The following is a 13,814-nucleotide window of genomic DNA, read 5'->3' on the forward strand; positions in this document are numbered from 1 at the left end:
AGGGCAGACAGAGCTGGGGGGGCAAAAAGAGTTGGGGTAGTGGGGCAAAAATAGAGGAGAGAGCAAGATGGAGAGGCAGAGAACAAGAAAAAGGTGAGGATAATGTCCTCTCGAGTCCCCAATTACTGGTTTCCACTTACTAGAGTCTCTTGTATTTTTTCACACAATGGGTTCCCCCATCTTCACAGGCACCCAACTGGCTGCAGCTTTACAAACACAGTTGGGGGGGAGGGGTGCCTGTGGAAATGGGGAGAATTCCCCTCGTCTTCACAGGCACCTTGCTGCCCCTCATTGGCAATGCTGCAATGTTGGGGAGGGGGCATTTTCATTGTTTGCACCAGGCGCCATTTCCAACAGCTGTGCCCCATCCACGTCTCTTGCCCTGGGAGCATTAGTTTTCTAGAGCTCATTGTGTTTTGTTTTGTTTTTTGCACAAACGACTTTATTGCTACCATGGAAAGTTTGCGAAACCTGCAGCCGGAATTGCCCTAGGGCTACCTGTGTGGTTTGTCCTCATGATTCTGTCTCTGTAGAAGACAGAGTGCTCTTGGACAGGTTTTGCACATTCTCTGCATCATCACATTGTTTTCATGTTCTCCTGTTCCAGCATTTCAGTGAGTATCCTTGTGACTGCTGTTCCTAAAGCCAACGATGTCTGTATCTGAACATCAACATGTATACTGACCAGTCTTTCTGCTCATCGATCTCGGCCAGCCATCCTCTGAGCTTCTCCACAAAATCTGGATTCACATCAAAATTAAATCTTTTTGCCTTTAAAGAGGGGCATGAAAGCAGATCAGTGTATTAAATCAGATAATGCTTTGTGGAAGCTTTGTCAGAGCACAACTGCTCTTCAAGAGTACTTCCCACTTATTTCCTCCCCCATTCTAGACCCTTGCCAAAAACTTGAGATCTGCCAATTTCCACAGTGTTGTCAGGTGTGGAAAAATCTTGAAACATACATGCAGAAACCACTAGAGCTGGAAAAATGTTTACCTCACGAAAGTTCTTCCCAGTGCAGTATTTGGTCTCATTAATCCTTCCAGTACCCCTCCAAGGTGCTCCACCTCATTACAATTGTGTGCCGTATTACTCCAGTTTAAGTCACAGCAGCACTCTAATTTTCTAGGGTAACCGCTGTGTTGAGCAGCACTCTTGGCTGCAAACCTGGTTTTTCAAGGAGATTGTAACCCCATTCCAGACAGGGGAGATGTGAATTTCCTGGTCTGCCTTTTTACTAACCCAGAGCACGTCAGGATTAAGTTTCAGCTAGTTCACCCTCATCCAACCATTACTGACAGTAAGCCCTAGTTCAGAGCATCAACAGTATCCTTGGGATTCAGGGGAGCGGGGGGGCTGGGGAATAGAGCTGAAACAATCTCCATATTGTTAATATTGCAGCTCAAACTGCCTGATGACCTCTCCAAATTGCTTCTGCAGTAGTGTCTCATCCACAGCGTCAGCCCTATGTGTTTCCCCACACTTGCTAAATGTGAAGGGCTGTGTGTTAGATGACTGCGAAAAGTTGTTTGAATGGAAGACTTGCCCCAATTAGCTTTCCTTTCTCGACAGCATGAAGATCGTCTCCTCTCACTTGTGTGCTATAAAGCAATCATATCAGCAACTATCAAGAAATGAGATACCATGTTGGATATACAGTTGGGGGCAGCTGCAGTTAAATCTTCCTAGGAAGGGTCTTTATATGTCTCTGATCATGTGTTTGAAAGTTTCTTGGATGCCTCTTCAACTCAAATCCCGGTCTTAGTTTTTGACAGTGCCTGTCTTTCTGTGGCTCATCTACTCTGGAAAGACTTTTCACTGATCAAGTTTGTCCCATGAGGTGTTCAGCTCTTAGCAGTGCTCTTAGCAAGGGTCACTTGCAATGCTGTATTGCCCTCATCATAGGAGTACATTCTAGGGCCTCGTCTTAACATTGTAAATCAAATGTTGAAAAAACCCTCTTTTTTAGCTGATTTATGGCGACTCCCACTGGGAATTTCAAGATAAGAGACATTCAGAGGTGGTTTGCCATTGCCTGCCTCCACATCGTGACCCTGGTATTCTTTGGAGGTCTTCCATTCAAATACTTGCCAGGGTTGACCCTTCTTAGCTTCTGAGATCTGGTGAGATCAGGCTAGCCTGGGCTATCCAGGTTAGGGTAAAAAAGCAACTTACCTGCTCTGATATAGCAATGTTGTACCTCATCATTGTGGCAAAGTGTTCACAGTTAGCTCTGGCCAGTTCATATTTCAGGGTCTTGTCCACCATGTGTTCTGCTCTTTTTACCACACAATCTTGAGGCAGCGGTGGATACTCTTTGTCATACTTATTGTATACAGCAAATGCCAGAACCCCTTGGATATCCTTCACTTTTTGTTTTCGGACAGCAAATTTTAGTGGAATGAGGCTGACGGCTAAAAATACAAGTAGTGAGGTAAGGGCTCCGTTTTGTAAATGGGGACGCTGTCAATGCATACAAAACTGTCAGCTTGAGCCACCTTTTTGAAACTGCTTTGTGACAACATAATGTCACCAGTAATCCTTTTGACGCACAGTTTATATAAGCTCTCTGGCTTATATATGACAACAAGACGACTCTGGTACCATCTGTTTATGTGAGACTGGTCTGAGATAAATTTTAAGCAACAGCCAAGCTGTTAGCGAATGATGGGCATAGCAGAACACTTGATGACCTTTGTAGAATCCTGCATGGTTCTACCGGTATGCGTTACATGCACACTCTCTGTTCCCTTTCTCTCTCTCTCACACACACACACACCTGTTCTCTTATTACCTGGCCATGCAAAATGAACTACATTTTCATCTCCCACATAGATGCCCCAGTGCTGGAATCCTGGCATCTGAAACTGCATCATGTCCCCAGGCGTTGGTTTGTCTTTGTTCCAAAGTACATGATCTATATCCTTTGTGACACCCTGAAAACCATCCTGCATACAAATGTAAATGATAAGGTTAGGCAAGAGGACTGCATATAAACTGTCTAAAGGTTCAGACCCAAAGGCTCCTTTCCATTTGGCACAAAGCTGAAATGCTGGTTTGATTGAAATCTCAGTTTTCTTCTCGGCTACATTACAGAAGTCACCTGAGAGGTGCAGTTTAAGAGCACAACTTGGTTTATTTTAGCAGCTGGGTAGTTGGAAGCATCAGAAGTATCTTCCCTTCTTTTTCACTTAATTTTCATAAGCTAAAGGCAGCCTTTAATTATTAATTTTTTAAAATTCCAGTAAGCATGTCATTATTTTATCTTACTTTTATTGTAAAATTTATACAGTGAGATTTATGTGGCTTCAGCCAGTTGTGCCCTGGCCAATCACATCTTCTCCACTCCATCCTTCTCTGGAACAGCTCACCAGTAGTATATGGCTGCTTGCAAGACTCTATTTGCCTGGATAAGTCTGGTGATTCTAAATGCTGATCTAAATGTGCAGGCACATATTTTAAACAGTATTTACCGTATATACTCGCATATAAGTCGACCCGCATATAAGTCGAGGCACCTAATTTTACCACAAAAAACTGGGAAAACTTATTGACTCGCGTATAAGTCGAGGGTGGGAAATGCAGCAGCTGCTGGTAAATTTCAAAAATAAAAATAGATGCCAATAAAATTACATCAATTGAGGCATCAGTAGGTTAAATGTTTTTGAAAATTTATTTCAAAGAAAAACAGTAAACTGGCTCTGTAAGTGGAAAAGAGGGTCAACAAGAACAATATGGTATCAACAATAACTTTAAAAGTACAAAAACCTTAGCTCAACCAGCAACCAAGCTAAAACACAAGAGTTAAAATCCTTCAAAACCGGATTCCTCATCATCATCTGTATGTCCAAATGTAACTTAACTTAGATTTTAAGAGGGATATTATCAGAAATGGAAAATCTACTATTAGCTACCATTTTAAACAATGGGGGCTGGGGCACCCTTTTGGGGATCAATAACTTTGGATCCCCTGATCCAAACTTCACCAAACCTGGCTGGTATCATAAAGAGACTCTCCTGATGAGACCAGCCAGGTTTGGTGAAGTTTGGTTCAGAGGGTCCAAAGTTATGGACCCTCAAAAGGGTAGCCCTATCTACTAATAGCTCCCATTGAAAACAATGGGGAATGGGGGCACCTCCTTTGGGGGTCCATAACTTTGGACCCCCTGAACCAAACCTTACCAAACTTGGCAGGTAACATCAGGAGTGTCTTCTGAGGGTACCCTGAAAATATGGTGTCGCTAGCATAAAAACTGCGCCCCCTGCTGGCCGGCAAAGTAAAAACACACACAAAATTTTAATGACCCACATATAAGTCGAGGGGAGCTTTTTCAGCATTAAAAATGTGCTGAAAAATTCGACTTATACATGAGTATATACAGTACTCCCACAAATAAAACTGTTAATGATTGTTTCTTTGAAATCATCTCAAAACCTTGGAGATGTTTTGAACTTATTCCTTGGATAACATTTAACTTATGGCCTGTCTCAAATTGCTTTGGGAAGTCCCCTCGGTTTCGAAGGTAGCCTGCCAAATGGGATCAGCAGCTAGAAATATCATATAATCATCTCTGGAATGCTAAGGAAAGCTATCTATTCTCAGTCTGCCCTGACAAATGAGTCCTATCAGTTGAAATATAAATGAAATTAAATTAGATAAAAGACTATATGGTTTTGAAAATACCAAGACTGAATTTGAAATGGAATTATGTACAAATTAACATCTTATTTCTAAAACGTACATTGTTGTTGAGATATGAAATGGAAGGAGAATAAGTGAAAGAGTGTATGATAAAATGGGCCACTAATTTTGAGTATAATACACAAATAGAACAATGGGAGAAAATGTGGTCAAAGGGTCTTAAATTTACCTTGAGCTCTAATCTGAAAGAGATTTTTTATAAAATGATGTCTTGTTGGTATATGGCACCAAGTAAATTAGCAAAGATTTACAACAACATCTGTGACAAGTGTTGGAAATGTGAACACTAAAAAGGGTAATTTTACCATTTATGCTGGACTAGCAAAAAAGCTTAGGTGTATTGGAGGTCAATACATTCAATCATGCAAAAGACTTTAAAAATGAATATACAATTGAAACTAGAAGCTTTCTTAAGATTTATGGACAAATCTGTAGAGAAAAAACATGGGACTTTGTTTTTATACATGACATCAGCTGCAAGAATACTTTATGTACAAAAATTGAAATCTGCAGATATGGTACTTGCAATAGAAGAATGGTGGGTGAAGGTTTTGGAACTGGTGGCCAAACTCATTTTCTACTTAAAGAGTTTAGTAAAATTTTGGACTATTGGAAATGGCTGATTGATTACTTGGGAAAACCAGAAAAAAATAAAATGATGATTAATGGTTTGAAGATTAGTGGGTTGTTATTATAAGACTTAACAGAGAAAAGTATTTTAATTCTCAGTAGTGGTTATTATGCTGGAGTTTTAAGTATGTGGTTAAACAGAAAGGGGTATTAATTTTTACTGTTCACACTTGATGTAAATGAAATTGGGAGTCCTTATGTTAAGTGTACTTTTTTTGTAGTTTTTGATCTTTTTCTTTGCTTTTTGTAAGTGTTTTAAATACTAACAAAATTTGATATTACAAGGACAAAAAAGGAAGATATATAAATGAAGTTTCTCACCCCAATTTTCTTTAAAAAGTTGTCCATCTCTGCTTCTCTTCTTTGTAAATCTCCAGTCTTCTTTGCTGTTACTTGAAATCTCTTTTATTCTTTCAGTTAATAAAAATGGAGGAAAGAATTTGAAATTTAAAAAATAATCCTGATATTATTATTTTTTATCCCATAGTTCATCTAAGGAGCTCAGGTTTCTGTATGTGGTTCTCCATTTTATCTACACACTGACTGCATGAGGTAGACGAAGCTGAGTGGGTCTGACCGGTCCAGTTGAGATTCTGTTGTATAGTGTGGATTCAAATCTGGATTCCCCAGCTCTTTTGCCCTAACCACTTAACTTTGTCAAATAGATTTTTGGATGTCCAAGATATGTCTCTCAAATTACCCCAATATGTTTTTCTCCTCTCACGAACGATAAAGGGTCTGTAAGCAGAAGCCATGCTGTCTTCCTTGGTAAATCTTTTTCTTCTATCTGTTTGATAACTGTGACCCCGTGTAATATAGTGGTTCAAATCCTTACTCAACAGTGAAGTTCATTGGTGAATACAGACCAGGAAAATAGGAAAAATAATCCCAAGGCTACCAAAAAGATTAGAGAAAATGCTGAATGAACGTCCCCTTATTCATATATTATGTTCCTTTCCCTGGCCTTGGCAGGCTTGTAAAGTCTTGAATCCTTTTTAACAGAATTATCTCTGTTTAGTAAAGGGAGCTTTCTTGCTTTCGACAGCCTCCTTAATCATGCTGCATCTTCTTGGACTTGTTAGTATCTTTCCTCATCTGTGGTACACAGGGGCGGAACGAGGGGAACTCTGCCTGGGGTGCGCGCCCTGCGCCCCTGCCACAGCACCATCTGCCCCCACCACAGAACGTCCCCAGAATGCCCTGGCAACACCCCCGCCATGTTGCACACCCAGGGCATCATGCCCCACCCAGCCCCGTTGGCGCTACACCTCTGGTACAATGTTATCTAAGTCTTGGTTGCTTCCATATAGTAACTGTTCTCCATTGAACGCTCATTGCTGCTGCAAATGCAAAGGGGAACCTTGACTCAGGCCACCTCCCCAGCCATCAGGAGGCTTTGGGAGAACTTCTGTATTGCTGTAATAATAATTATTTTTGGAAGCCTGCTCATTCTCTGTTTCACCAATATACATACATTATATAACCATTTGGCACAAAGTACTCCAATTCCCTCATGTTTCCTTCAACAACTATAACAGGTGATCATCTACATATTACATCCCTCTTCAAATGCCTTTTTTTGTGTGTGTGCAGTTTGGTATTTTGAACAATTATCCTTTTGTATCTTCACCACTAAGTTCTACATCACCCATGCTATTAGGACCATCAGGGTTATCAGAGTCCGATGCTGTCCTGCTTCAAGAGGATTCCCTCTCCTCCAAAGCCAGTTTCAGGACAACCTTCTATATCAAGCCTACTTCTGGTGAACAAGCTCAGTTTACCCCAAGATGATCCTTGACACCTAACAAATCTCAGCCTTTCCTCCCAACAGGTTTTCATCCGGGAGGGAGGGGGGAGCTTTGCCTGCCCTGCACACGGAACAGAAGTGATTCTGAAAATCTTGCCTTGGAGATCCTGATAGTTCACGTGGGAACCTCAGTTCAGCTTCCAAGACCTCCTAGTTTATGTTCCAACAGGCAAGGTGCAGCTATGTCCCATAAACATTGATTTCCACCCCACCCTCCATCTAGCAGTCTACCTATTGTATTGGCAACTCAGACCTGCTAGGCTGCTACCATTAACTATTCACAAGGAGGTATCCTTTTTCAGAGGAGCTGTCAGTTCCTTATGGGTCTGTTCTATGGGATTTTCCTTTCTCTTATTTGACATGGTGCCCACCAGTCCCAATTCTCTTATTCTCCAGAATGTTAAAGGAAGTCTATCTGCTCTGTCTTGTTTTCATACCTCTCAGCTTCTCTGGGTCAGCCACCTTAGCCTGGAGCTCATTGCACTGAAGAACAGCCACAATTTCTGCCCAGAAAGCATTTCCACACTTGCAAAACTATAGTTCCCCCCCGCCCTCATCCACAAATACACAGCAGCACAGCCAGCTTTCAAGTTTCAAATCAGTTTAGATTGTTTTTAAGTGAAGTCCTCAGTTGTGAAACTGCTTTCAAGCTTTCTGTGATGATTTGAGAGGGGAGTTCTTCTCTGGTTTCCTCCAAGTGCTACACTAGTCATATTTGAACCCTGCCCTGAGGGCAATAGAAGTGGTTCTCCTTTCCTTCATTTTGGCCTCATAACAACCCAATAAAGTAGGAGAGTGTGCTGGCTGAGCAGTACCCAGATACCACCTGTCTTTATGTTTACCAACTCTGGGTTGGGAAATTCCGTTAGATTTGGAGATGAACCCTGGGGAGGGCAGCGTTTGGGAAGGACCTCCGCAGGGCATAATGCCATACAGTCCACTCTCCAAACCAGCAATTTCTTCCATGGGAACTGATCTTTATGATCTAGAGATGAGTTGTAATTCTTGAAGATCTCCAGCTGCCTCTTGTTAGATTGGCAATCCCACCTGTCCTGTTGCAATACCAAATTAATTCACCCAGGAGTTTAATTTGCTTGGTTTGTTAATTTTTCCTGCTGCTTTCAGGTTTAGGGTCTTTCTTGTGGGTTCCTTCATGGTTTCCAGCATCCCATCTCCCTGGCCCCGAGGCCTATACCTCTTTCTAGCCCCTTCCCCCAACTAGAATCACAGGACCTACCTCCAAAAGGTTCTGCATTTGTTTTCAGTCCAGTCAGGTGACCCAGCTTCTGACAGCCTGTGTGAATATGAGCACAGTGATCTCCCGATATCTTCAGTTTTCCTTAAAAGCAGTTGAGAAGACCTCCAAACTGGAGGAGGGCTATGCCGCTGGAAGGGGACAAAGTTAAATCCTTCCCCAGTGCTCTTTTCCTGACCTCAATTTCTTCCCCTCCCCAAGCTGCGATTCGTCCAGTGAGAGGAAACTCATGAGGGAACCAGTTTTCCTGTAAGAGACTCGATTCCGGGAACTGCTGGTCTTGTTTATTCATTAAGGTCCAAAGGTTCCTTTCCGTTATAATAATTATATCACTGAATTTCTTAGATTCATTTAAGTGAGCGAAGACTGCTTTGGGCTGGCTCACTTACGTAGTTTGCTGGTCATTTGGCCTTTCGGAGCACCTTCCTCAGGACACTGTCCCTGGGGGTTGTCAGACTGCTGGTTCATAAGATGTCAGCAACTGCTTTCTTTGGTTGGGTTTGTTTTTTTGTCATCTATCTTGACAGTTTTGTCCTTAGTTTTGTTGCTTGCTGGAGCTCAGTGATTCTCAAAGTGTGGAGATAGTCTCCTCAGAGGAGAGGGAGAAGCTTAAATGGTTGCCTTCTGAACCACCAATAGCATTTTTCCTCCAGCATGGTGTGGTGGTTAAGAGCAGGTAGATTCTAATCTGGAGAACTGGGTTTGATTCCCCACTCCTCCACCTGAGTGGCAGAGGTTTATCTCATGAACCAGATGTGTTTCCACTGGGTTACCTTGGGCTAGTCACAGATCTTCGGAACTCTCTCAGGCTCACCTGCCTCACAAGGTGTCTGTGTGGGGAGAGGAGGGGAAAGGTGCTTGTAAGCCACCTTGAGTCTCCTTACAGGAGAGAAAGGTGGGATATAAATCCAAACTCTTCTTCTTCCTTTAAGAGGTTAGCAAGGCAGGCATGCCACCCTTTTTAGCTTGAAAAGATAACAATGTACCTGCCTTTGCCATTACTGGCCTAGATATCATTCATCTGTCCCCAGTCCAAGGAAAGGCACAAACAAGGTCAGAGCTAGGAATGATTGACCTCATCTTGTTTCTGCCTTTCCTTTCATTTGGGAGCGATAAAGAGGCTGCTAGTTTTCCAGCTGGAGAAGACTTCCAGGCAATGGAAATGCTGTAGAGATGTATAACATCCCATTGGCCTGTCCAGTAGGCAACTTCTTGAAGGGCATGTAAAGAAAGAGAGCAACTGCATATCTCTCATTACTTCTGGGCCTAAATTGATGCAGTGTTAGAAAATTCTACTTGTCAGATTTTGATCCCCATCCAAGGGGGGGGAATGTGAATCCACCCTTGGGAGTAGCACGTCCCCCCCCCATTCTGGAGTGCCTTCTTGTGCTAAACTCCCTTTGCCTGTCCCCCCTCCACCCCCTCACTAGGTACCCTCCAGTGCAAAAGTGACCCCACCCTTCCTTCTCTGGCTTACAGGACTGGTTCAAGACTTTGCGAAAATGTCTCTCTAGGTATTTGGAGCAGTGGAGGGGGGAATGAGAGGCTGTTGCTGGGCACTAGGAGCATTCTACAACAACAAAAGAAGTCCAGGAAGTGGGATGATGAATTCACAGCAGTACTTAGATCTGAAAGTGGAAAAGATTATTGTGGACACAAGAATAAATGTTTTGGCATGAGCAGGACATTTGCTCATGACCTCCAACAAACTCACCAAAGATGTCCTTTATAGACAACAGAGGGAGCTCTTTTGCTACCAATTTTGGTAGCTTAACCAGATCTCACATATTTCGCATGTCTCTCCCCCACCGCAGTCTTCTCTGTAACATGTTTTCTAATTGTACGTCAAAGATATGTGCATTTTTAATCAAATCAGAGATTCTCCTCATCTGTCTGTCTCTACCTTTGTCCAAGTGATGTCTGTCTTGCTGACACTATCAGATATTGGTGCCCCAGGAATGGTAAACAAGAAAATGCATGGTGCTTCAGTCACCCTGCCTTCCAGAAAATAAACTTGCCCCCTTCTAGTTTGAGGACCCAGCTGACCTCTGTTTAAATTCATTACAGCCTGGAATGCCCTTGAAACATGCCAAGACCATAACAGAAATATATTTTCCAAACAATTATTCGATCTCAAATGTGTTTGCAAAGATTTAATTTTTCTGTGGTGTTTTTCTGTGGTGTTTTTGTAACCTCAGCTTGTGGGTTCTGTGGGGCAGTACTTGGAAGGAGTTGCAAAGAACCAAATTTAAACAAAACAGTTTACTTTACTTAACAAATAACACTTTTAAAACATTTAACATTTACACTTTGCAGTCCTGTTAAGTTTGCATTTTCAAGTCCTTATTTACAGTCTACTGATATTGCCAAGTCCAATTCTTCTTTGCTGGTGGTTGGTTTTGAAGACTTCTGAGGCTTGGTGAATGGGCTTCAAGATGATGAAGGTTCCCAGAAAACTCTCACCATTTACATACACAAAAACCCTGAAACAATAAATTCTAACATTTACAATATAGCAAAAAAATAAACTCCCTTCCCACTAGTTCCCCACAACATTGCAGTTACCTTAAACAAGGTGTTAAGGGCTTAATAAAATCAATCAAGGTCCCAGCCTGGTAGTCTCGCTTCCTCCAACCTCATGAGTTCTGCAGCATTCTACTTCATTTCAGACTCCACCCCTTTCTGGGTCATCCCATTCTGACACAGGGGTTACATTTTCCCCCAGTATTCCCAGTGTTCTTGGATTTAGGGTGGGAAGGCAAGATTTTTCTTAAAATATCCCTCCTCTCTTAGAAGCAAAAAGTGAAAAAGTTCAACATTAAAAAAACTGATATAGATTTGCAAAAAATGTCTAAAGTGAGAAATGTTTCACGTCAGTCCTGGTAAAGGTCTATATCTGCTAGAAATCAGTGGTCCAAAGCTGGAGGTTTTGGAATCTCCTGCTGGCTCCCAGGGCTGTCTTAACAGCAATATAGGCCCCCGGGCAAAGCAATGCACTAGGGCCCCTATCTACACAACCCCCCACAGGAATAAAAATGTAAAAGGTCAATAAAATTAAACAATTATTACTGGTTATATAAGTTTCAGGCTTGAAAATGAACATTCTTCTGCACAGTTGGTCACCATCATGCATATAAACACTCTGAGTGCAATTTCAACATTGGGAAACACAAATTTCAAGTTGTTCTAAATTATATTTTTGTACAATGCAGGGAGAGTCTCACAATTTTCATCAAGAACCATGTAGAGCTGGAGATGCTCACATTCCTTAAGGTCTCCATAATCAAGGTCTTTGTGATACACATTAGCGAGATGTTCACACTTTTTATTCAGCTCATCAGAATCGATTGTTTTCAATTAACTGAAGACGGGAAACGGTCAATGAATATGCTTCTGCATATTTTGTCGGTTCAGAGATTAAAGAGTCCAGAACAGGAAGAAATATTTCCACTTTGTACTTTTCACTTTTACAGAGAAATACTACTACTTCTGATCCATCATACCTAGTAAGATGTACACTTTGCTTTCGTTCTTGTTTTTTCACATTTCTATAATCTAGATTGCACTGATTAGCATGGAGCCCCTATGGGCCCCCTATGCTTGTGGGACCCTGGCAACTGCCTTGCATGCCTATGTGTTAAGACAGCCCTGCTGGCTCCTGGACCACTGATTCCCAAATGTAGCATCCTGTTGGAGTTTATTTCTTGCAATGAGGCAATAACTTTGTGTTTTAAGGCCTGTTTGATTTGTCCTGTTTCCATGAACACTGCTAAACATAAAAACACCCACGGATGAAGCATATGCAAGAACACTTGACACAACTTTCACATAAATGCATTTTCAGAGAGAGGATCATGTTCTGTTTCCATCTCTGTTCCCCTACAGAGGGAATGCTTTCTGTAATTTTTCTGTCTCTGCTTTGAAGGCAGAGGTGTATATCATGTTTTTATATTTTACTGGTGCATGGTGAATGCAGTCTTAACATTATTTTTTAGCGTTGTTCTTACTTGCTCTGTATTTAGTTGCCTAGGGACCCAAAGTTTTCTGGGCTGTTGCTTGAAAACACATTTGTAGACAACTGTGTTAATTGCATCTTTCTGTGAAATGTGGCACTGTTTGTCATATATCTGAATAGCCATGTTTTAGCATCATTTTGTGTGATATATTTCTGATGTTAAAGTATTAAACTGTACAATTTAAGGCTATGTTGACTTTCACAATGTGTGATCACAGTCTGAATCATGTCATAAAGTATTTTCCTTAGAAAAAAACATGAACTTTTTATTTTCTCCTTTTACAGACTGAGTCTAAAAGCTTTTTAGTGAACAGACATGCAGTATAAGGAAGCACATTAATTTTAGTATCCTGACATTTTTTAGATCCAGCTATAAGATAAATGTCTTCTCATGCTTCACTTTTTAATGGAATTGAAAGGTCAGCTTTTTGGGTTGTGGTACATAATGTCTACCTGCCTGGTTTAAAAAACTGTTCAAAATACCCTTGCTTATATTATTTAAAATTACTCATAATAAGGAATTACTGAGAGGTAATGAATAGTGTGATAATAAATCCGACTATTACACAGAAAAGGAACTTGGTGATAATTTGTTTCAGCAGGACAATGCTGCTACAAAACCAGATGACTACCAGTTAGTACCAGAGCCCCTGGGGATGGGGCGGTATAGAAATTTAAATAATAAATAAATAAATAAATAGTAAATAGACATCAATAGAGCTGTAGAGTCAAAGGTCTGACACATGGTGCAAATGTAAGTTCCATCTCAAACAATTTTCTTAGAAGTCAGTGCTCTCTGTAGAGCTAGATTCAAGTGCAGCATCACCTTAGAAGAGTTTGGATTTATATTCCTCTTTCTGTCCTGCAAGGAGACTCAATGGGGCTTACAAACTTCTTTCCCTTCCCCCCTCACAACAAACATCCTGTGAGGTAGGTGGGGCTGAGAGAGCTCCGTAGAGCTGTGACTAGCCCAAGGTCACCCAGCTGGCATGTGTTGGAGTGCACAAGCTAATCTGAATTCCCCAGATAAGCCTCCACAGCTCAAGCAGCAGAGCGGGGAATCAAACCTGGTTCCTCCAGATTAGAATGCACCTGCTCTTAACCACTACATCACTGCTGCTCCTAGAGATACTCAGTTGTGGAAGTAGACTGGCCAAAAGGGGTGGGAGGAAGTGATTCGCATCCATGTGTGATGGCATCACTTCTGGTGTGATGCGGAAGCACCAGTATCAAACTTTATCACTCTCCTCAAAACTCTATGGAAACCACAATGTTTTGGGGGCAAGTGCTGGAGCACCTCAACAGTGAGATGCCAGCACTTCCGCTTTCACTGTTTTCCGCTTTTCACCATCACACATGGTGTCAGGTTACCAGCCTCTCAACAGCTCCCACTGGTTGTCAGGAG

General features: G+C 41.7%; 1 protein-coding gene across 1 annotated transcript; it reads right to left on the reverse strand.

Annotated features, from left to right (window-relative positions):
* Window positions 1-639: 639 nt before the first annotated feature.
* On the reverse strand, window positions 640-8,518 carry LOC125435405 (phospholipase A and acyltransferase 3-like). Its single transcript, XM_048501604.1, has 5 exons — window positions 8,377-8,518; window positions 5,654-5,772; window positions 2,795-2,948; window positions 2,176-2,414; window positions 640-771 (listed from the first exon to the last, which is right to left on the reverse strand). Exons 2-5 carry the CDS (start codon window positions 5,678-5,680, stop codon window positions 640-642), a joined length of 552 nt encoding a protein of 183 aa, XP_048357561.1. The 5' UTR covers window positions 5,681-5,772; window positions 8,377-8,518.
* Window positions 8,519-13,814: the final 5,296 nt, after the last annotated feature.

This window comes from Sphaerodactylus townsendi, linkage group LG06 (genome assembly GCF_021028975.2).
Source record: "Sphaerodactylus townsendi isolate TG3544 linkage group LG06, MPM_Stown_v2.3, whole genome shotgun sequence".
NCBI classification, from domain to species: domain Eukaryota; kingdom Metazoa; phylum Chordata; class Lepidosauria; order Squamata; family Sphaerodactylidae; genus Sphaerodactylus; species Sphaerodactylus townsendi.